This window comes from Oryx dammah, unplaced genomic scaffold, assembly GCF_014754425.2.
Source record: "Oryx dammah isolate SB20612 unplaced genomic scaffold, SCBI_Odam_1.1 HiC_scaffold_10, whole genome shotgun sequence".
Taxonomy (NCBI): domain Eukaryota; kingdom Metazoa; phylum Chordata; class Mammalia; order Artiodactyla; family Bovidae; genus Oryx; species Oryx dammah.
In genome coordinates, this window is record NW_024070194.1 from 48,997,776 (window position 1) to 49,023,539 (window position 25,764).

Below are 25,764 nucleotides of genomic sequence, written 5' to 3' on the forward strand. Positions count from 1 at the left end.
TCTAATTCTTTTGCTTTGGAAAATACAGCCAATTACACAAAATATGTTGAGCTGTAGTGAGATTTCTGTTGTTATATTATTATTAGTTATTTTTGGCTGTGCTGGGTCTTCGCTGCTGCTTGAGCGTTTTATCTAGTTGTGGTGAGCGGGAGCTTCTCACTTCAGAGGCTTCTCTTGTTGAGGAGCACAGGCTCTACACACGCAGGCTTCAGTAGCTGTAGCTCTCAGGCTCTAAATCACAGGGTCAGTTGTTGTGGTGCGTGAGCTTAGCTGCTCCATGGCACGTGGGATCTTCCCAGATCAAGGATCAAACCGGTGTCCCCTGCGTTGCAAGGCGGACTCAATCACTGGACCACCAGGGAAGCCCAGATTATTGTTATTTGAAAATGAATCCACAAATACATATTTTTTCAGTTTATAATCTCAAATATAGTAAATCCCAATTGATACAACTGACATAAACAAATACTCAGTAGTTTTTAAGAGTGTAAAGGGGCCTGAAATTAAAATATTTGAGAACTGCTAACTAGATAAAATCTGATATTACAGATCTTTGAAGATTCTGTGACTTTTTTTGTGTGTATGTGAATGAGAATAGAGAATAAAATCTGGAAATATCTCATTTTTGGTTGATCGGTTTTTCCTTCACCTTTTTCCTCTGTGACAATCTGTAAAGCAGATCCTTAGGAGAGAGTTGTAAAAATAAACTTTTTGGTAATTTATCTTAATAAAAATATAAATTACAGTTAAATGTCATTAGTTGGAAATATTAGAATACAGCTTAAATAAAAAATTTTTGATTGACCAAAGTATTAAAAATATGTAATGCTTCAAAATTTATTGTATTCAATTTGAATTTATATTCATGAAATATCTTATAAATTATTGGGTTGGCCAAACATTGTTTGGGTTTTTCTGTAACCTCTTATGGAAAACCCCAAATGAACTTTTTGGCCAACTCAATATATTTAAACTAATGACATTTTTTTCTCCAGTTTTAACAACTATCATCACAAGATTCTCTTAGTAGTACTGTAATCTTTTTGTTTTTAAGAGCACTATTTTTTCAGCACTCTTAGCAAAAGGCATTCAAAACTATTTAAAATTACTTTATCAAGACAAAAATAATCATTAATTGCTGCTTCTGATTTAAGTTAGATGCTGGAATTTCTATAAAAGTTTTTAGGGTTTTGATGTCAATTAATTTAAAGAAACAACTATATGTTTACTCAAAGCATGACAAGATTTATGAATTTCTGTTCCTATTAGTAGCAGTTGTTTAGTCACTCAGCCACGTCTGACTCTGCAACCCCACAGACTGCAGCATGCCAGGCCTCCCTGTCCATCACCATCTCCCAGAGTTTGCTCAAACTCATGTCCATTGAGTCTGTGATGCCATCCAACCATCTCATCATCTGTTGCCCCCTTCTCCTGCCTTCAATCTTTCCCAGCATCAGGGTCTTTTCCAATGAGTTGGCTCTTTGCATCAGGAGGCTAAAGTATTGGAGCTTCGGCTTCAACATCAGTCCTTCCAATGAATATTCAGGGTTGATTTCCTTTAGGATTGACTGATTTGATCTCCCTACTGTCCAAGGGACTCTTAGGAGTCTTCTCCAGCACCATAGTTCAAAAGCATCAATTCTTTGGTGCTCAGCCTTCTTTTTGGTCCAACTCTCATATCCATACATGACTACTGGAAAAACGATAGCTCTGACAGTATGGACCTTTGTCAGCAAAGTATGTCTTTGTTTTTTAATATACTGTCTAGGTTTGTCATAGTTTTTCTTCCAAAGAGCAAGCATCTTTTAATTTCATGACTGCAGTCACCATCCACAATGATTTTGGAGCTCAAGAAAATAAAATCTGTCACTGTTTCCACTTTTTCCCCATTTATTAGTAGTAGATTTTTACAAACATAAAATGCCTAACCTATATTCCTGGCTTCATAACATCGAAATACTGCTGTCAAACTTCTTCCCTTTTATCCCTGCTCAGCTCATCACGCCAGCCATCTGCATAAATAAAGACATTAGCATCTGCTATATGGCAAATGGTCTCAGGGGCAGATGTTCGCATCCTTGTGTTCATGTCGCTAGGGCTGCATACAGTATTGGAACAGATGTACACAATCTCAAAGTGTTGGGTCCCACGGTGAGATGTTTCCAACTGCTTCCTATCAAAGTACATAAATGCTATTTGCACCTGCATTTATGTTAATGATAGAAAGGCAGCGGGGGTCCTGACAAAGTGAGAGGTGATGCTATGAAATATATTTACATGGTTAACTGGAGTTTCTGAAAGACTCTGCTGCCAAGTGGCTACAGTGACACTGATCCAGGCCTGAGCAGATAATCTGATGGTAGTCTGTGTTTGAAGCACAGGAAGTCTGGTGATTTTCAATGATGAAAATAGTTCTAATCCAAATTTACTAAGAAGAATATTCCTGACTCTAGTATTTTATCTCAACTAGGAGAATAACTCCCAGTATGAGGTCTGCCTGATAAGGCTTAGGCCACCCAAGTCATTTCCATTTTGTCCTACAAGGAAACTTCCATAGGTATGTGTGTGTTTTCCATTTGTACTTCTGTCAACAGCATAACATACTAATACTCACAGCGGTATTTTGCAGAAGTTATTACATTGGAAAGTTCCAATTTGCAACATTAAGGAGTTAACCAAAACCAGCTTGAAAATGTCAATTTGTACTTGGTCTGCAACATAAAATGGTACCAAAAAGCCAAGAACAGCGTTTACACTGCTAGTTAAGATCAAAATACTTCCATATGAATGTCACATATTTAGAAACGTAATATTTTGGTAAAACATAGGGAATGTTCCCTCCTCGTCCCCATAATGAGGTCACAAAGCCATGTTAACCACTAAACACAAAGCATCAAATTACAGTGGTTCTCATCGCTACTGTGCATTCAATGTGGGCACTGAAGAGACAGAGTTCACAGTAAGAGTTGTTTTTGTAGCTTTACTGGGCTAAGAACTTGTAGCTGCTCTCAAATAACATATTATTACTTGATTAACTTCACATTGATAATATCAACACTGCACAAAGTTATTATATGTGAGTTCCAAAAGAAGTTTTATTCTGCAACTTATTCTGAGATTTATATTGTGCTCTAAGAGTTTACAAAAGGCATTCCTACACAGCGGATCCTCATTTGCAGATTCTGTTATTTGTGAATTTACCTGCTTGCTAAAATTTATTTATAATCTCCAAATCTGAGTCACATTCCCAGTGGTGGTGGACACTTTGCCTTGCCTCAGCTCCCATGGTATAAACAAGTGTTCTTTTTGCAGTCTACTTAGTACCACATTTTTTTGGTATTTTTTCCCCATTGTTAGTGATTTCACTGTCTAAAACAGTTTTTGAGAATAGTGCTGATATGCTGTCTGGTGTCTATGGATTAGAAGAGTCTGATGCACCTAATGGAGAAAACACGTGTGTCAGATAAGTGTTGTTCAGGCATGAGTTATAATGCTGTCTCTGTGAGGTCAATTCATATCAAGGAATCAACAAGATCTATTCAGTGAGGTGTCTTTGGACAGAAACATACATAAAAGCAGGTTCTATACTGATAGCTGAGAAAATGTTTTATGGTGACCAGAGACTCACAGGAACCTAAGCCTGTATTTCCCCTGGGAGCCATGGTATAGCATTAGTTAATTCAGTGTTCTTGTGACCTTACACAGTGTAACTACTGTTGATGAGAACTACTGAATGATGAGAATCAACAGTATCAATGGTATCTTATCTCATTTGTCTATTTCAGGGCAAGAATTATTATCCCCATTTGAAAGAAGAATGGACTGAGGCTCACTGATTTAGCCAAGATTACAAGAGCCCAGAGGCTTCCCAGGTGGCAAAGTGGTAAAGAATTCACCTGCTGATGCAAGAGATGCAAGAGATGTGGGTTTGATCCCTGGAAAATTCCACAGGCAGAAGAGCCTGGGAGGCTACAGTCCATGGGGTCGCAAAGAGTAAGATGCAACTGAGTGAGCACAGCATAGCACAGCAAAGAGCCCAGAAAAAAGGGCAGAAGAACCAGAGTTCAGTTCTCTTAGCTTGGTGTTCCTTCCCCAGACTGAGAAGAGAGGGGAGAGAAGAAAAAACAGGAGAGGAGCTTAGGAAACAGCCCCAATACTATGTTCAAAGAATGAAACTGTGATTAGACAACAAGACAACAAACCATATTCAGGTTCAGTTCAGTTCAGTTGCTCCGTCATGTCTGACTCTTTGAGACCTCATGAATCACAGCATGTCAGGCCTCCCTGTCCCTCACCAACTCACGGAGTTCACCTAAACTCATGTCCATTGAGTCGGTAATGCCATCCAGCCATCTCATCCTCTGTCGTCCCCTTCTCCTCCTGCCCCCAATCCCTCCCACCATCAGAGTCTTTTCTAATGAGTCAACTCTTTGCATGAGGTGGCCAAAGTATTGGAGTTTCAGCTTCAGTATCAGTCCTTCCAATGAATACCCAGGACTGATCTCCTTTAGGATGGACTGGTTGGATCTTCTTGCAGTCCAAGGGACTCTCAAGGTCTTCTCCAACACCACAGTTCAAAAGCATCAATTCTTCGGCACTCAACTTTCTTCACAGTCCAACTCTCACATCCATACATGACTACTGGAAAAACCATAGCCTTGACTAGATGGACTTTTGTTGGCAAAGTAATGTCTGTGCTTTTGAATATGCTATCTAGGTTGGTCATAACTTTCCTTCCAAGGAGTAAGCGTCTTTTAATTTCATGGCTGCAATCACCATCTGCAGTGATTTTGGAGCCCCCCAAAATAAAGTCTGACACTGTTTCCCCATCTATTTCCCATGAAGTGATGGGACCAGATGCCATGATCTTCGTTTACTGAATGTTGAGCTTTAAGCCAACTTTTTCACTCTCCTCTTTCACTTTCTTCAAGAGGCTTTTTAGTTCCTCTTCACTTTCTGCCATAAGGATGGTGTCATCTGCATATCTGAGGTTATTGATATTTCTCCCGGTAATCTTGATTCCAGCTTGTGCTTCTTCCAGCCCAGCATTTCTCATGCTGTACTCTGCATATAAGTTAAATAAGCAGGGTGACAATATATAGCCTTGATGAACTCCTTTTCCTATTTGGAACCAGTCTGTTGTTCCATGTCCAGTTCTAACTGTTGCTTCCTGACCTGCATACAGGATTCTCAAGAGGCAGGTCAGGTGGTCTGGTATTTCCATCTCTTTCAGAATTTTCCTCAGTTTATTGTGATCCACACAGTCAAAGGCTTTGAATCCTCATAAACAGTAAAATACTTGGAAAGACAGCCCAGTTTTATTCACTGAATCTGAGCTATAAGAGAGTGGACCTTACTTTGGTTTTCTGTTCCCTCTTTGCTCCTTGCCTCGGCAATAAAATATTTGTTAAATAAACACATAGACTTGAGAACTTCAGCTTGGTGTTTCACTAAAAAATAGATTACAATGTTTTCATAGCATACAGGCAATAAGATTGTTTTGAAAAAATGAGAGTTTAAAGCACTTTTAAACAAAATTTAATATACATTTGAGAAACCACTATATGCCAGGATGCTTTAAAGCTCACCAAAGACAGAAAATTCATGAAGAAGTTCATAAAGGACCTAACTGAGCAACTGAACACACACACCCACCTGATATTAAGAGTCTAAAACAGGCAAGATTATTTTTCTAAACTTAAAAAAATATATATATATTATTAACTAGCTATCCCAAATATTCCTTTAGCTGAAATGCTATATTCACTAATACCAAAACATTTACTTCTGTGAGATGTAAGTACATATTTTTATGTCTATAAGACGTAAGAATATATTTTAAGGCTGTGATATGATTATTTTTTATAGTAGTTTATTGAATCAGAAAATCCAGGGTTTTTTTTTTTTTTTTAACCAGCTTTAAATCTGAATTCACATGATAGACAGTAATGGTTATGGCTTCACAGTTAAATAATGCACAGGTTTCGAAAATTAGTAGGAGTTGTACAGAGCATGTTCAGCTAACTGCAATGTTTCCAAAGGGGGTCATTAAGACCTGCTACATCTTGCCTCAAAGCATCTGCCATTTTCTCAGCTCCATTTATTCTTACTCTTACTGAATAAAAACAGCACACACAATTTGATAACTATGTTTAAACAATATAAATGTTATGACAGAGCTGAGAAAAGTGTTAGAAGATTTCTGTAAGACCTTTCTACTCACAATCGTCTTGCCTATGAAACAGCAAGACTGAATGGTGAAACTGGCAAAAGTCTTCAGAGTTCTGAATGACTCCAGCAAAACAGCCCTCCCCTGGACCTAAGACTCTTTCCTGACCAGTGAAGAATGGGACTTGTTTTAATTAACTGTATGGGGACTTAACACTCATGCTTAATTGGCAAACTACAGTCAATGTCTTCCAGGCACATAAAAAACATAAAGTGTCCCTCTAAAAGGACCATTTGGCAAGGTTGCTCATTTGTATGTTTCCTTGTATCAGTAACAAATCCATTTGCATTTTCAATCCCAGTGGTGTTTTCCTTCAACAAAGTTACAGTATAGGTTACCACTGTAGCTGGCCTTAGCATGTACTTTTCCTCCTCCTCACCCCAGAAACATGGTTAATCACTTGCTACAGTTTGCTGTTTTCCAACACAAAATACATGTCCTTACATTATTAGTTCCTCATTTGGAAATGTCAAACAAAAAAAGAAAGCTTTGGGTAAACCATAAATCTCCAAATCCTGAAAATATGAGAAGATAGAAAATTGTAACAAAATACATTTGATGAACTTCTGGAGATCCTGTAAATGATATTTTCACAGAGAAAGGGATAATATCAACATTATTATAATAGGGGAAAGTTTTCAACATAGTACAAACTATCTGAGTGATATTACAATGTTAAAATTCTTTATCCAAAATCAGGAAACATTTAAATAGAAGGCACTGGAATTTGTAATGAGTTTCATCTAGTTCTTTCCCAGCTTTAATCCATGTCCCTTGACCCCCTAACCCCCATTCTCTGTCTTCTACACTTGTGCTCATGTCCTGAGCAAATGCCATGTCTGGTCATGTTTCCTGACCAGCCTCAAACTTCTGGCTCAATCAACTGTTCTCCAGGTATAGCATATTCAGGTCTAGGGCAGCATTTGTCATGCTTTATTCTGTTTGATTATATACATGTCTGCTGTTCTACTAGGATTTTGTGTTTTATAATAGCACAGTCTTCTGTCTGATTTATCTTTGGATTCCTCATAGCATCTGGCATAGTTCCTGGTTAAGTACTGTCTTGGTGATCATTAAATCTGCTTCCACTGTAAGAAATTTTGTTAGAAGATAGTAAATGATGCCATGGGTTTTCTTAGGCCCACAACTCTGCTGTGATGTCCTACTTGAATTTCATACATTAGTGCATGTTGTGTTTGCATCCACATATGCTTACAAGTCTGAAATTCAAAGTACCATACTTATTATAGACAGCCATAAATCACTCAGCATTTAATTAATAAATGACATATGCTCAGCAAACTTCTCATGTTCCATAAGTAATTATATTCGATGAAAGAAATATAAACAAAACTATAATTTAAAAATCTGGAATTTTTCTTTGTTAAACAATAATAGCAATCTAGGACATACAGAAAACATTTGATAAATGAGTAAATTCAAGAATAACTGGGCAATTCTTAGGCCTCATATGTATGATACTATTTTTTCTGACTAATATAATTATATTTATTTGTTTTAATTAATTAATTATATAATTTCTCATGATACAAATTCTAATTTCTGCCTACTTTGGATTGAAATGGCTTTTCATGCATATGTGCTAGGTTGCTCGGTCATGTTCGATTTTTTGCAACCCCATGGACTGTAGCCTACCAGGCTCCTCTGTCCATGGGATTCTCCAGGCAAGAATACTGGAGTGGGTCACCCTTCTCAAGGTGATCTTCCTGACCCAGGTATCGAACCTGCATCTTCTGCAGCTCCTGCACTGCAGGCCGACTGTTTATCGCCGAGCCACCCGGGAAGCCTGAAATAGCTTTAAGCATTCATGTATTAAATTTAATTCAGGGTCACACTCGGCCTCTGAAGGCAACAAGGCACCCACCCCAAGCAGGAGGGAGCTCTGCCCATCTCACTGCATCAGACTCTACAGGCGGAGGGTGCTTGGATATTAATAACCACCATTAAGAACAAGAGCCACCATCATATCATAAGGGCCTGGTCTACAGCGAGCAATGTCTGGGGTGATTTACATATATTATCTCCTTTCATCTCCACATCACCTAGAGGGTAGGACTTACTATCTTCATTTTATAGATTTATAGATGAGAAAGTTAAGGTCAAGTGATGTACCCGAGGTTATGCAATTCAGGGGCAGACATGATTTTCAAACATCCCATGCTCTTTATAGCTATGACACTACCTTTCACTTTGGCAGAGAATGTTTTCTCCAGTTAAGGATTCTTTAAAGCAAATTCCTTCCATGCACTAACAGTTACACCTTCCACTGTTGTTGCTGTGTAGTTGCTTCAGTCATGTCTGACTCTTTGTGACTCCATGGACTATAGCCTGCCAGGCTTCTCATCCATGGGATTTCCCAGGCAAGAATACTGGAGTGGGTTGCCACTTCCTTCTCTAGGGGATATTTCTGACCCAGAAATCGAACCCGCATCTCCTGCATGGTAGATTCTTTACCGCTGAGCCACCAGGGAAGCCCACATCTTCCACAAGCAAAGCCCAATTCTGAATCATTTAAAGGCAGTTTTTTTTCTAGCACATGTATCAGAACTTCTCTTCTGTCCAGGGAAAGACTTGGAATTCCTCTTAAAGGTTAGGCTTTGTTTGTTCCATATGCTGAGGAAAATTAAATTACTCTTTACTCAAAAATGATTATCTGTACCCATAAACTGCTTTTCTAGAAGGTCCAAGAGCTCTTGTTAAGAAATCACGATTTTCATTTTAAAAAATCATATGGAGGGGAATTTGTTTCTTTTATGTTTCATTTTTAAAATGGGTATACAGGAAAAACTAGGTCAAAAATGAATAAGAAAATACCCTCTCTGTATATGTATGTTATGTGTGCACGTGTGCATGAATATATATGTATATATACTTGTATACATCTTTCTCACTAGAACACAGGTCATTCTGCTTTGGTAAAGCCAATACTCTGGGGCTTCCCTGGTGGTCCAATGGTTAAGAATCTACCTGTCAAGGTAGGGGACATGAGTTAGATCCCTGGTCTGGGAAGATCATACATACTCCAGAGCAACTAAGCCTGTGGGTCACAACTACTGAGCCCTTGCCCTAGAGGCCATGCTCCACAACAAGAGAAGCTACCACAATGAGAAGCTTGCGCACCACAACTACAGGGTAGCCTCCACTTGCTGCAACTAGACAAAGCCCACACATAGCAACAAAGACCCAGTGCAGCCCAAAATAAATAAATATCTTAAAAATACTTTTTACAAATACTAAAGTTTTTTTTAAAGCCTACTATGCAACCTCATTTAACATCTACTAACACCAGTTAGCTGCTGGCTGATGGCCTGGGCTCTGAATTTTGTGTGAAATGAGATGACCCTGCTCTCAGTAAAGGGGTTCAGTTTAGATCAGTTGCTCAATCATGTCCAAATCTTTGCAACCCCATGGACTGCAGCACGCCAGTCTTCCCTGTCCATCACCAACTCCTAGAGCTTACTCAAACTCATGTCCATTGAGTTGGTGATGCCATCCAACCATCTCATCCTCTGTCATCCCCTTCTCCTCCTGCTTTCAATCTTTCCCAGCATCAGGGTCTTTTCCAATGAGTCAGTTCTTCACATCAGGTGGCCAAAGTATTGGAGTTTCAGCTTCAACATGAGTCCTTCCAATGAATATTCAGGACTGATTTCCAAAATCAGTCTCCAGTAAAAGAGAAGTGTCATTTGTAAACCATGGTTCCATAGACACTCAAGTAATTTACCAAAATAAACTTTCATATATAATTAGAATTCTTGTTCTTAGTTCCAGAAATAAGTCACCCTTTGGTTAGTAGGCAGTGACATTAAATGTATCAATTAAAACTCCTTACAACACACACATTACCATTTTCCCTGGCATGGCTTATCTTACCTTGATCTTTTGGTGGTACTGAAAATGAACTCTGCATTATGATGTCGTTGACTTGAGTAACAGCTGTCCTAAAATTAACCAAGACAAGTAAGAATTAGGAAAGAACTGAGATGCCACGTTAAAATGTACAAAAACATAAATTACAAGCTTTTTTTTAAAAAACAAAAAGTCTTTTTATTTATACCTATATGAGTAATAAGAAATGGACTGAACTATTAGGAATTAAAGTTTTATTCCTTTCTCACAGACACAGGATTTTACTGATTCCTCAGGTGTGGGCTTGGAGAGTGAGTAATGTGACACATTGAGAGTGAACTGTACCTGCCTCCCTGCCCTCGTGGTGTCAGGGAAATGTGCAAGTAGGCAAAGCTGAGTTTCCCTAAATATGCCCTGCCTGATAATTATATTTTAGGTTCTATTTAAGAAATAACTAAAATGTTTAACAATGTAGGTAAAGGAAGTATAACTACAATATAATCATTTGATGAAACATAATTCAGTCATTAAAATGCAATCTTGAAGATTATGAAGCAGCATGGTAAATACTGTGATATACTGGATGAACACACCAAATGACTGACACACTAGGATTACAGCTAAAAGCAAAGGCACAGAAAAATGCATGACAGGAAATATGTTAATATGTATATTTCTTTTGTTTTGGTGATATAATTAGAGTTGTTTTTCCTTCCATTATTTTCCAAATTATCTAGAATGTGGGTTCCATATTAATAAGCTATGCAAATGTATATATAAATAAGACAAAGTCTTTGGAAAAATACAGGTAAATATTTTTTGTGCACTTCAAACACTGCCATGTTTCTAAGTATGATGCCAAAGACAAAGCCATTAAGGTAGAGACTGATGAATTTTTCCACTGAAAATTTTAAATGTTTTTAAAGTAGAAAACTAGGTAAAATAAAAGGGCATGACTTCTACTTCCAGCCAAGACTGAATAACAGAGGCCAGATTTTCCCTCCTTCCTGAAACAATCAAGACACAGACAAAATACATGAAATAATATTTCAAAACAGTGAACCTCAAGTCACAAAGACTGATCTTTGAGAGAGAGAAAACATTTGTTTTCTGTCACCCACATTACAGGAAAGGAGAATGTTGATGGAAATGTCCAGAGTAATGAGGAAAAGAGCTGGAAAGAGAAGGAAAGAAGGGAATGAAGAGGGTCCTTATCAGGTATTCACTTGTGCACCTATCAGTACATACCATGGAGGAAACTACCTGAGGCTGGGAAAGATCCAAAGTGCCCAACACTCATGGAAGAACAGGTATATCACCTGCTCTTCCCAGTCAGACTGGAAAATCTCCTAAATCGTGGGACACTGGGTAGAGTATGAAGAAGAATCCTGCTTTAGTAAGGGGGAATAATTGACCCTATACCAAGCATTTCTTTGGTTTTACAAAACATATCTTAAAGAGAGACCAAAAAAGATCAAACTATTTCTAAGTGTTCTAGCTGTGTATTAAGAACAAAGCTCAAAAATATTTATAGAAAGACAAAAATATCCATCATCCAACAAATTAAAATTCAGCTGACATGAATTTTGACAGCTGACAAAGAATTATCAAAGAGGTAGGAAAATGCAAGTTTCATTGAAAAAAATAATGACTGATCCTGATCTGACATAGATGTTAGAATTAGCAGACAAGGACATTAAGTGTATAACCTGTATTTCATATGTTCAAAAATTTAAGTATGAACAGGAAAGATATAAAAATGACCCAAATAAAGTTTCCAGAGATGTAAATTACAATACATAAAATTAAAAAGTACACTGGATAGGATTATCAGCATATTAGAAGTGTTGAAAGAAAAATATTGGAAAACTTGTAGGCATAGAAATTGAGACTGTCCAAAATGAAACTCAAGAAGAAAGGAGTGAAAAGAAAAAAACAAAAACAAACCAGATCATTAGGACAGATCATCATTTGCACTCTAGGACAACTTTAAGCCACCTAATAGATCCAGTAACTGGAGAAGAAAGACATGGAAAATCAAAAAAATTATTTTTTTAAAAATAGTGGCAGAAACTTCCAAATTTGAATAAAGCCATAAATATATCCAAAAAGCTAAAAAAAAAAAAAAAACCAAAGAAACAAACCCTAAAGTACAAGAAACATGAAAACTACACCAATGCATATTATGACCAAATTGTCTAAAACTAGTGAAAAAAGGAAAAATTTAAAGTGAGATGATGCAACTGAGAAGACAAGTGGAGCAGCATGTTTAAAGTACTGAAAGAAAAAAAACAATCTGTAATCTAGAATTCTATGTTCATAGAACATATCTTTCAAAAATAAAAGAGAAACAAAGTCATTTTTGTTCATACAGAAGCTAAAGGAATACATTATGAGCGCACCCAAACTACAAGGAATGTAAAATGATGTCTTTTAAGCAGAAGGAAGAGGATACCTGATTAGAATATAGATCTATACACAGAAAGGAATATTCTGATACTAGAAATGGGAACTTCATGCTAAGCATATAAGGTTTTTGTCTTGATACTCAAATTTCTTCAAAATATAACCCTTTAAATGAGAGAGGTGACACCACTACAGATATCACTGCTATTTAAAAATACCTGGCAATACATTTGATAATTTAAATAAAATGAATAATTATTCTGAAAGACACAAGCTACCAAAGCTCATTCAAAAAGTGAGCTCTGTATTTTCAAAGAAATAGAATTTTTAGTTAAAATCATCCGTCAAAGAACTCTAGGTCTAGAAAGTTTCTTTGGAGAATTCTAACAAATATTTAAGGAAGAAATAATACCAATTATAAGCAAATTCTTTTGGAAAACTGAAAAGGAGGGAATTGTAACTACCTAATTCCATGAGCCAGCATTATCCAGACACCAAAATCAGACAAAAAACCGTAAGAAGGAAAGAAACCTCCAGACCAAAATCTCTCCTTAACATAAATGCAAAAATTGTAAGATGTTAGCAAATCAAATCCAACAATGTGACACACCTTGACCATGTAAGGTTATCCTGGGAATGCACGCTTGTTTAATCAATGTAAATTTGATTTTAATCAAAATCAATGTAATTCATTGTATTTGTGAAGTGAAAAAAGGAAAACTGTATGATCATATCAATAGATGCAGAAAACACATGTGACAAAATCCAACATCCATTCCTTAAAAAATGATCATTTAGAAAAATAAGAATAGAAGGAAACTTCCTCAACTTGGTAAAAGGATATCTATGAAAAATCTACAGCTTGTATCATGCCAAACAGACTTCCAAACTCATTCTATGAGGCCATCATCACCCTAATACCAAAACCTGACAAAGATGCCACAAAAAGAGAAAACTACAGGCCAATATCACTGATGAACATAGATGCAAAAATGCTTAACAAAATTCTAGCAATCAGAATCCAACAACACATTAAAAAGATCATACACCATGACCAAGTGGGTTTTATCTCAGGGATGCAAGGATTCCTCAATATCCACACATCAATCAATGTAATACACCACATTAACAAATTGAAAAATAAAAGCCATATAATTATCTCAATAGATGCAGAGAAAGCCTTTGACAAAATTTAACATCCATTTATGATAAAAACTCTCCAGAAAGCAGGAATAGAAGGAACATACCTCAACATAATAAAAGCTATATATGAGAAACCCACAGCAAACATTATCCTCAATGGTGAAAAATTGAAAGCATTTCCCCTAAAGTCAGGAACAAGACAAGGGTGCCCACTCTCACCACTACTATTCAACATAGTTCTGGAAGTTTTGGCCACAGCAATCAGAGCAGAAAAAGAAATAAAAGGAATCCAAATTGGAAAAGAAGAAGTAAAACTCTCACTGTTTGCAGATGACATGACCCTCTACATAGAAAACCCTAAAGACTCCACCAGAAAATTACTAGAGCTAATCAATGAATATAGTAAAATTGCAGGATATAAAATCAACACACAGAAATTCCTTGCATTCCTATACACTAATGATGAGAAAATAGAAAAAGAAATTAAGGAAATAATTCCATTCACCATTGCAACAAAAAGAATAAAATACTTAGGAATATATCTACCTAAAGAAACTAAAGACCTATATGTAGAAAACTATAAAACACTGGTGAAAGAAATCAAAGAGGACACTAATAGATGAAGAAATATACCATGTTCATGGATTGGAAGAATCAATACAGTGAAAATGAGTATACTACCCAAAGCAATCTATAGATTCAATGCAATCCCTATCAAGCTACCAACGGTATTTTTCACAGAGCTAGAACAAATAATTTCACAATTTGTATGGAAATACAAAAAACCTCAAATAGCCAAAGCAATCTTGAGAAAGAAGAATGGAACTGGAAGAATCAACCTGCCTGACTTCAGGCTCTACTACAAAGCCAGTCATCAAGACAGTATGGTACTGGCACAAAGACAGAAATATAGACCAATGGAACAAAATAGAAAGCCCAGAGATAAATCCAAGCACCTATGGACACCTTATCTTTGACAAAGGAGGCAAGAATATACAATGGATTAAAGACAATCTCTTTAACAAGTGGTGCTGGGAAAACTGGTCAACCACTTGTAAAAGAATGAAACTAGATCACTTTCAAACACCATACACAAAAATAAACTCAAAATGGATTAAAGATCTAAACGTAAGACCAGAAACTATAAAACTCCTAGAGGAGAACATAGGCAAAAGACTCTCTGACATAAATCACAGCAGGATCCTATATTCCAGAATACTGGAAATAAAAGCAAAAATAAACAAATGAAACCTAATTAAAATTAAAAGCTTCTGCACAACAAAGGAAACTATAAGCAAGGTGAAAAGACAGCCTTCAGAATGGGAGAAAATAGTAGCAAATGAAGCAACTGGCAAAAAATTAACCTCAAAAATATACAAGCAACTCCTGCAGCTCAATTCCAGAAAAATAAATGACCCAATCAAAAAATGGGCCAAAGAACTAAATAGACATTTCTCCAAAGAAGAAATACAGATGGCTAACAAACACATGAAAAGATGCTCAACATCACTCATTATTAGAGAAATGAAAATCAAAACCACAATGAGGTACCATTTCACGCCAGTCAGAATGGCTGAGATACAAAAGTCTACAAGCAATAAATGCTGGAGAGGGTGTGGAGAAAAGGGAACCCTCCTACACTGTTGGTGGGAATGCAAACTAGTACAGCCACTATGGAGAACAGTGTGGAGATTCCTTAAAAAACTGGAAACAGAACTGCCTTAGGACCCAGCAAGCCCACTTCTGGGCATACACACTGAGGAAACCAGAATAGAAAGAGACCCGTGTACCCCAATGTTCATCGTAGCACCGTTTATAATAGCCAGGACATGGAAGCAACCTAGATGTCCATCAGCAGATGAATGGATAAGAAAGCTGTGGTACATATACACAATGGAGTATTACTCAGGCATTAAAAAGAATACCTTTGAATCAGTTCTAATGAGGTAGATGAAACTGGAGCCTATTATGCAGAGTGAAGTAAGCCAGAAAGAAAAACACCAACACAGTATACTAACGCATCTATATGGAATTTAGAAAGATGGTAACGATAACCCTGTATGCGAGACAGCAAAAGAGACACAGATGTATAGAACAGTCTTTTGGACTCTGTGGGAGAGGGAGAGGGTGGGATGATTTGGGAGAATGGCATTGAAACATGTATAATACCATATAAGAAACGAATTGCCAGTCTAGGTTCGATGCAGGATACAGGATGCTCGGGGGTAGCTCTGGGATGACCCAGAGGGATGGTATGAGGACGGAGGTGGGAGGGGGGTTCAGGATTGGGAACATGTGTACACCCATGGTGGATTCATGTTGATGTATGGCCAAATCAATACAATATTGTAAAGTAATTAGCCTCCAATTAAAATAAATAAATTTAAATTAAAAAAAAAGAAAAGAACTGGATGCTTTCTCTCTAAATTTACAACATTGATTCAATATTGCATTGGAAGTTCCAGCCAGTGCAATAAAGTGAAAATGAATAAAATGCATCCATACTGAAAAACAAGACATAAAACAGTCTTTATTTGCAGATGGAATGATTGTCTATGTAGAAAATTCAATGGAATCTATAAAAATAACTGAGTTTAACAAGCTTAAAGAATACAAGACCAGTATACAAAATCAATTACATTTCATATACAAGTAACAATCAGAAACTGAAACAATAAAACAGAAAATAAAACTTTAAATACTATTTGTAATGACATCAAAAATATGAAATAACTAAGGGTAAATCTAACAAAAAGATGTAAAATACTGAAAACTACAAAACAATGATATGAGAAATTTTTAAAGACCTAAGTGAATGGAGAGATATATACCATGTTCAGACGACTCAATATTGTTAAAGTGCTAATTCTCTGCAAACAGGTGTTACAGATTCAATATAAGCTTAATAAAAATACCAACAGACATTTTGTAGAAATTCACATGGAAATGCTAAGAACTTTGGCTAGCCAAAATCATTTTTAAAAATAAGATAAAAGTGAACGGGAAATAATACTCTAATTTCAAGATTATTATAAAGCCAAAAGTATGATGACAGTTTAAAGATAAATTCATGTTGATGTATGGCAAAACCAATACAATATTGTAAAGTAATTAGCCTCCAATTAAAAAAATAAATTTATATAAAAAAAAACAGATCAATGGAACAGAATACAGAGTTCAGAAATAAACACGCACATATATGGCTGACTGATTTTTCTTGAAGGTGCAGAGGGAAATCAACACAGGAAAGAGTCACTTTAACAAATATACTTGGACTACCGGACATCCATATGCAAAAAATGACAACACTGTGAGACATACCTCACACCACATATAAATCCAAAGGGTATCACATATCTGAATGTAATACCTAAAACTACAAAACTTCTAAAGCACTCTGGGTTTTTATCATGCAAAGATATCTTATATAGGACATCTAAAGCATAATCCATAGAATAGCTAACTAATAAGTAGACTCCAAAATGAAAGACTTCTGCTCTTTAAAAAACACTGTTAAGAGAAGGAAAAAACAAGTCACAGAGTGGGAGAAAAATGACTGTAAATAATACACATAGAAAGACCTTATATCCAGAATAAAGTACTCTCAAAGCTTAATAATAAGAAAACAAACATGCAATTTAAAAGACAAGCAAAAGATCTAAAATATTTCACCAAAAATAAAGATGTGGCTTGCAAATAAGGACATAAAAAGATGCTCAATATCATTAGTTATTAATGAAATGTAAATTAAAACCACAAATAGATACACTCACACACCTATTAGAATGGCTAAAAAATTTTTGAAGACTATACCAAGTGCTGACAAGAATGAAGAGGAAATGGAAGTCTTATATCCTGCTGGTGGTAATGTAAAACAGTACAATTACTTAGAAGAAAGTTGGGCATTTTCTTCACAAGATAAAGATACACCTACCATATGATTCAGCCAATCCCTTCCTACTTATTCAAGAGAAAAAAAGATCATGTTCACAAAGAATGTTCACAGCAGCTTTATTTATAGTAGCCCCAAACCAGAAGCAATCCAAATGTTCAACAACAGGTGAGAGTTTAAACAAACTGTGATATATCCATTCAATGTAACACTTCTTGGCAATGTAAAGGGATAAATTACTCATCTGCACTACAGTATGGATGAATCTGCAAAAACATCATGCTGTGTGAAAGAAGACAGATAAAAGAAGGTATATATTTTGTGACCTTAGTTTTATAAACTTTTAGAAAATGCATATTATAGTGACAAAAAGCTGATTAATAGTTGCCTGAGCGCAAGGAGACAAGGGGGGTTGGAATGAAGTACTTACTTGGGCATGAGGAACATATATCCATCCATTAGGATGAACAACATATTCATTATCTCGATTGTGGTGACAGTGTCACAGGTATTACTTATATACAGCAAACTGCATCACACTGCATTTTAAATATGTGAAATTTTTATATGCCAGTAATATCCTAAAATAGCTGTCAAAAATTAAGGCAAATTTATTGGGAAAAATTAGAAAACTCACAACAGATATATAGTTATACAGTTATTCATTCAACAGTCTTTGAGGTATGACTATGCAAGGACATGGTAGACATGGTCCTTGTGCTTGGATCTGGTATAAATAAATAAATGAGAAAGCTCTCCATAAAACATAAAACTAGCAGACTTCAGAAACTTATGAAAGAGGACAAACTAGTAATCATCTGAATGTTCAGCCTGACTAAAAATCAAATAAATGCAAATTTCAAAAATAAAATTTCTTTGCCTACAAATTGGCAAAAACAAACAAAATGCATGCTTGGAAAAAGTCTGCAGAGATGTACATGCAAACTGGGAGGTATTTTTGCAAGATGCATCCTAAGCCTTACAGTTCTGCACTCCTTTTGATCCAGAGTGTCCTTACCCTTCAGAAAATCATGATAAATGTGCAGAGCTACATACTACCATCTTCACTATCATCATCCATGTTACCTTTTTAAAATTCTTCAGGGTACCATTTAATATACACACAAAATATAAAGTCCCTAAGTAAATTAGGATCTATCTATCTATCTTTATAATGAAACTATTATAAGACTGTTTCTTAAAATATTTAAAATTATGAAAAATGCTTACTATACATTTTTGTATGAGAGGGGTTGGTTACGGAGTGGTATGGTTCAATTATTTTCCCAAATATTCATATAAGAGAAACTACCAAACACTAAAAGTGGCTACTTCTGAGTGAGGAATTAAATTGCTATTTAACTTTTCCTCTTTTATTTTTAGTTTTGGCTGAGGTGGGTCTTCATTGCAGGGTGTGGGCTCTCTAGCTGTAGTGCCCAGGTTTCCCTAGTTGCAGTGCATGGGCTCAGTAGTTGTCTCATGTGAGCTTAGGTGCCCTGTAGCATGTGGGATCTTAGTTGTCTGACCAGGGATTGAACCTGTATCCCAGGCACTGGAAAGTGGATTCTTAACCACTAGACCATCAGGGAAGTCCTTTAACTTTCCTTATGGTTATGGATATACTACTAAGTTTTCCCAATGAAAAAATACTATCTCTGCAATAAAAAAAAAGCAGAACAAAAATGCTATATTAGATAAGGATTGCCATTAAAATACTTTTCCCCCCAATAAAATACTATACACCCCCCAATATCATGGTATTTAAAATAGGCAATTCACTAAAATGGAGTCTGTTATCTTCTGCCACATAAAACATGATAGTATTTAATTCTATTGTAATTATGAAAAATGAAAAAAAAGTAATAAATACACCTAATGCTTATTTTAAAAAGCACCTGACTAATCACAATATTGTATCCTCTGATTGGGTTGAAAATAAAAGGTCATTATATAAATGTTCTAGAGGAAAAGATACATTAAAAAGTCACATAAGTTCTATCAGCATTTTTCAAATATTACACAAGCAAAGCCAAGGCCATCTTGACTGAGGGTACCATGATACAGCACTAGCAGCCACTGTGTCCTTCACAGTCCAGAGAATCTCTGATCATTATAACCTGGCTTTTCTTACTTGCATGCTAAAAAGCACATTAAGTAGAAAAATCTATCAGAAAGGAACAAAAATTAAAGAACACAATGAATGAACACCATTGATTACAGCAAGACAATATAACATGCTTTATAAATCACTCATATGGTTACTTTTCATTTTAGTGAATATGTCATTTTTAAACTGAGCTGATTAAAAATGAAAATTGGGTGAATTGGTTATATGAGAATTGACAGCTCAATGGTGCTAGAAATGGAAATCTTCCATTTATTCCTGGTTGAGGAAACCTAAGGTACATCATGCCTTCTCTTTGCTCTACTGCCTTGACAAGGTTCCTAAAAATACATTTAGAAAGAATCTTATATGAAAAAATCTTAAATGAAAAACCTTTGCTCCATGCTCAATAAGCTTATTACCATTAACCCAGAGTGGGAGTATGTGTTTAAAAGTGTGTTCTTGTGTGTGTATTTGGGCACCACTCAGAGAGGTGCAATGTCGAGTTACTCTAGATTATTAAGGGAATTTAATATTATCTGATTAATTTTACGGAGTTATTTCCAGGGGAACTATTTCCTACAAAATAAACACTGCTATTCAGACAGATGCCATAACATAATGAATTTGGTCAGAAGAACATAAAGCATGAAAAAATTGAACAAGGTGAAAAAGTCTTTGGCTGTATCAGTTCAGTTCAGTCACTCAGTCGTGTCTGACTCTTTGCAGCACACCAGGCCTCCCTGTCCATCACCAACTCATGGAGTTCACTCAGATTCACGTCCATCAAGTCGGTGATGCCATCCAGCCATCTCATTCTCTGTTGTCCCCTTCTCCTCCTGCCCCAATCCCTCCCAGCATCAGAGTCTTTTTTAGTGAGTCAACTCTTCGCACAAGGTGGCCAAAGTACTGGAGTTTCAGCTTCAGCATCATTCCTTCCAAAGAAATCCCAGGGCTGATCTCCTTCAGAATGGACTGGTTGGATCTCCTTGCAGTCCAAGGGATTCTCAAGAGTCTTCTCCAACACCACAGTTCAAAAGCATCAATTCTTCGGCACTCAGCTTTCTTTATAGTCCAACTCTCACATCCATACATGACTACTGCGAAAACCATAGCCTTGACTAGACGGACCTTTGGTGGCAAAGTAATGTCTCTGCTTTTGAATATGCTATCTAGGTTGGTCATAACTTTTCTTCCAAGGAGTAAGCATCTTTTAATTTCATGGCTGCAATCACCATCTGCAGTGATTTTGGAGCCCCCCAAAATAAAGTCTGACACTGTTTCCACTGTTTCCCCATCTATTTCCCATGAAGTGATGGGACCAGATGCCATGATCTTGTTTTCTGAATGTTGAGCTTTAAGCCAACTTTTTCGCTCTCCTCTTTCAGTTTCATCAAGAGGCTTTTTAGTTCCTCTTCACTTTCTGCCATAAGGGTGGTGTCATCTGCATATCTGAGGTTATTGATATTTCTCCCGGGTGCAGAGGTTAAAGCATCTGTCTGCAATGTGGGAGACCTGGGTTCAATCCCTGGGTCGGGAAGATCCCCTGGAGAAGGAAATGGCAACCCACTCCAGTATTCTTGCCTGGAGAATCCCATGGACGGAGGAGCTTGGTGGGCTAGAGTCCACGGGTCGCAAAGAGTCAGACACGACTGAGCAACTTCACTTTCACTTTCAATCTTGATTCCAGCTTGTGTTTTGGATGTATAGCCACTGGTTACTTGTAACAGGCTCTTTTTTATATATTAAGATAACGCTACTAACCTACCACTGACTAGGCAGCTGTTTTTCTCCCAGGCCTTCCTCCAGTTTTGATTTTACAGTGATCTTGTGGCTCTGGATTTTAAAGCACTGCACAGTGATTGGCCCACAGATTTTAGGTTTGAGGCTAGAGCTAGAGTTGGTGAATTTACAGAAAACACCTTCCCCTCTTCTATACTGAGTGCTTACTACATGCTAGACCTACAAAGTGATACAAACACACATATACACACCCCTCTATCCTCAGGAGAGAATCAGCACTGTCAAAATCTTTCAAGTAAAAAACTGAGGCCCAAAGAAATTAAGTAACTTGCTCAAGGTCACTAGGAAGAGCCAGAATTGATTCTCCAGGTGTGTCTGGTTCTTAAACTCATCTACACACTCCTATTTTACTGCGTTTAGTCTTCCTTCCCCACCATCTTGCCTCCACTTTTCTCTCTGGTGAATGCCTGTACAAGTGTGTACCAAGTCAATGGAAACAGAGAGAGAAGGTTTGCTGCGGGAAATCAGAATTAAAGTAAAATCAGTGAAAGAAAGAATGGGAACCAAGGAAATGGGAAAAAGTGAGTTAGATAAGCTGGGAAAGGAGTGAACCTGGGAAACGAAATAACTCAGCGGGAAATGATAGTCATCTTGAAATATCTGAAAGTCATCTTGAAACATCTGAAGAGAAGTGACATGAAGAAAGAGGAGAGGAATCCTATGTAACCTGAGTGCACAGCCCAACCAGGAAGGGAGACCAGTTACAAGGAAACCAATGTCACGTGAACACAAGGTAGCACTTTCCATGACCACTTATGCTCCACTATGGAAACTACTCGGTAATGTGCTGCATGAAACACTGAACTCTGTCATTGGAAATGCTAAAGGAGGAGCTGGCTTGAAGCTGTTCACCCAGCCCTAAGAACTGTCATCACAGACTTTAGGAATATGGCAGGAAAGGACTCAGAGAGGCTGTATAACCCCAGACATCATCTTAGTGAAAAAGTTGCCTTTTCTTTCTTCACTGAATTAAGGAAAGGGTCATGACCCAGCAGAGGAAGTGGAAGGAACAGCCTGAATAAACCTGTGAAGTATTCAGTGCTGCTCTTGTCCTTTTACAGACATGGGTATTGTTTGAAAATGTTTAATGCGTTTGAGGATGAATTTTCTTACCCTGTTTAATTTCATGTGCCCATTATATTTCACTATTTAAGAAAAACTTTTCAAATCAACTTTACTGAGGTATAATTTACATACAGCAGACATATATATATCTGTGTAGCAATCAGTCTTTTTTCTACATTTTATAATGTTTTGGTATACTAGGGGCTGGCTGGCTGGACAGAGTACCCCTTCTGTTCTTGCTTTGTTGCTAAGGTGGGTACGACTCTCTGTCCATAGGATTTCCCGGGCAAAGAATGGGTTGCCATTTCCTTCTCCAGGGGATCCTCCCGACCCAGGATCAAACCCACATCTCCTGCACTGGCAGGTGGATTCTTTACCACTGAGTCACCAGGGAAGCATGCCACTTCCAGGGCTAGATAATCCTAGACAAACCCTGAGGAGCACACCTTTCAGTGCCAAGTCCATATCCCCAACCTCCTCCTTTATGGAACTTCACACGTGAGTCAACATTTTCCTGGGCTTCAGCCACCCCAGGACCAGGCACTGGACAACTAGGACTATCATGTAGCCTGAAACCACTGAAACTGTTCAAACTAGGCAATCTAAAATGATCTCTCTTGCTCTACCTTGCCTTTCCCAGAGAGACCACGATAAAGGCACCAGGCCATGCTTGCCCATCCCTCCTCCCCATTGACCAGCCCTGGAACCTCCCATGGGGCCCTGAATGCCTGGCACACCCCCTCTCTTAGGAACTGTAAGTAATAACTTCTTCTTTCAAAGGCAGTTGGTGCTGTCTGTAACCCTACCATACCCGATGAAAACAAAATCCCAGATATGTTACAAGAAATATAGACATAAACATCAAAAGTCCCCTCATTACCTGAAAGAGTCCTCTTGTGCTCTTTTATGGTCAATCCCCACCTCTCTTCCCTGGCCCTAGGCAACTACTGATGCTTTTTGTCACCATGAATTAGCTTTGCCTGTTCTAGAATTTCATATCATTTCATATAAATCAAACAGTATCATTTTATTATGTGGATCAGTAGATCATTTCTTTCTGTTGCTGAATGGATTCCATCCTATGACCAGAATGCAATTTGTCCATCCATTCACCCATGGCTGAGCATCTGAATTGTGATCAGTTTTTGGCTCTCATGAATAAAATCGCTATAAATATCTGTGTCCAAGTCTTTGTGTAAATAAACATGTTCATATCTCTAGGGTGAAACTGCCTAGCATGAAACTGCTGAGTGGTGTAACTACAAGCAACTGCCTGTTTTTTAAAGTAGCTGTACTATATTTCATTGATTTTTAAAAAATAACCTTTTTAAAGCATTGATAGAATTCAAGTTTCTTAAGATTTTTATATAAATAAGAGGACCCAGTATCATAAAACTCAATTTTATCAAAATAATATAATCTCGAAGTGAAGTTGCTCAGTCGTGTCCAACTCTTTGTGACCCCATGGACTGTAGCCCACCAGGTTCCTTTGTCCATGGGATTTCCCAGGCAGGAGTACTGGAGTGGGTTGCTATTTACTTCTCCTGGGGATTTTCCCAACCCAGGGATCGAACCTGGGTCTCAGGCATTGCGGGCAGATGCTTTACTGTCTGAGCCACCGGAACCCAAATTCTGACTAATTTGCTCAGTTATAACCAAATGCTTATTCCTATCTCAATCTGTCCTACTTAAGGAACAAATAATTTTAAGGAACAAACATTATAAAATTCTCAAGCTGGTGGAAAAGAATTAGAACAGGTGAAAGAAAATCTACAGCATAAATTCTGACCCACTTTGAAAATTAACTGCTTATATTAATATTTGCGTTAATATCTTTGACAATCATTCTCCGCCCAAATGGTTGCACACTGCTAACAAGTTCAATAAAACAGTACCTCTTTAAATTCAGATATTCCTGAATGTCAGCCAGTAAATGCTTTAAAGAGTCATCCTGGGGGACTAGTTTGTCTAAGACCCTCTGAGGCAACTTTTCTACCGAGAGCTGGGGAAAGTCTGGCAGTCACCCAATTTCCCCTGATTTTAGACCTGTTGCTTCGGTGATCTCATCAGATACTCACTGCTGTTTCCCAACAAAAACCCTGAAAGACAAGACTGACCTTTAATTTTCAGGACCCCATTCTAGGCCCATCTCAGCTGTGCAATGCATTCAAAAGTTGTAGAAGAATCCTTGAACCGAGTAGGAAGATGTATGTTTTTAAGCAAAATGTTTTACCATGTGACCCTGAACAAGTCACTGAATCTTTTTGTCTGTTTCAGTTTCCTTATGTTAGAAAGGGAGAGATAATATTACTTAACCCATTTGGCTGATGAAAGGATTAAACTAGAATACTATGTGTTGACAATACTTGGTTAAAAAAAGAACTATTTAAAAAACAAGGTATTACTTATGGTAGTCAAGGTCTGCAGGATTCTTCCAAAAAGAAAAAAAAAAAAAAAAGGTTACTATTATCTCTGGCATTTCCAAGAAAAACAAAGGAATATACTAGAACAGACTTTGAAATACAAATCGTATCATTTTCCATGGTAGGATCTAATCATTTACCCTCGTAAAGTGGGAGCACACATAGATATCTGTGCTCTTTCACATGTGCTCCACACATGACCAGACCAGGCAGGTTACAGCATTTAGGAGGGCATTCTTCTACCTTAATAAAAATCTACCAGGAAAGTATGTTCCAGCCTTAGATCTTTTTTTCCTCCCTTCAACAGATTTTCTATACAATTACTTCAACTCCTGAGACTCTAACCACACCTATAAATTTGTATTTCTAGTTTCCAAATTCCAGGGTGAAATGTTCTCAGCTTACCATTATACACAGCTCCACTTGGCTACCTGCAAACTAAAGACAGTTCCTGCTTCCAAAATTAAATTTTTTCAAATTCATTCAGATGTAGTTAAATGACGAACAAAATTGTACATGCTGAATGTGTACAATGTGATGACACAGGCAGACTTTGTGAAATGGTTACCATAGTCAGGTAATTGGCCATCACATAGTTACTTTTTTTCCCCGGCTGTGGTAAGAATACTTAAGTTGTGGTAAGAACACTTCAGGTTCACTCTCTTGGCAGATTTCAAGAACACAACACAGTATTACTAGTTGCAGTCACCATGCTGTACATTAGATCCCCAGGATTTATTCATCTTATCTTCCCCAGAAATAAGCACTTTGAATTCTTAGAGCTGACTGTTCTGGTATTTATACCTCTATTCTGTCAACATGCTTATAA

General features: G+C 37.2%; 1 protein-coding gene across 8 annotated transcripts in view; it reads right to left on the minus strand.

Moving 5' to 3' along the window:
- ZNF438 (zinc finger protein 438) overlaps nucleotides 1–25,764 on the minus strand; it is a 187,801-nt gene that overhangs the window by 22,510 nt on the left and 139,527 nt on the right. For 7 of the 8 annotated variants that reach the window (XM_040248070.1, XM_040248068.1, XM_040248069.1 and 4 more), the window contains one exon: nucleotides 10,124–10,191. In XM_040248070.1, the coding sequence (XP_040104004.1) occupies nucleotides 10,124–10,160 (37 nt within the window). In that variant the 5' untranslated portion in view covers nucleotides 10,161–10,191. Of the gene's footprint in view, nucleotides 1–4,202; nucleotides 4,243–10,123; nucleotides 10,192–25,764 lie in introns of those variants that run through there. The other variant, XM_040248071.1, reaches the window with a different exon arrangement.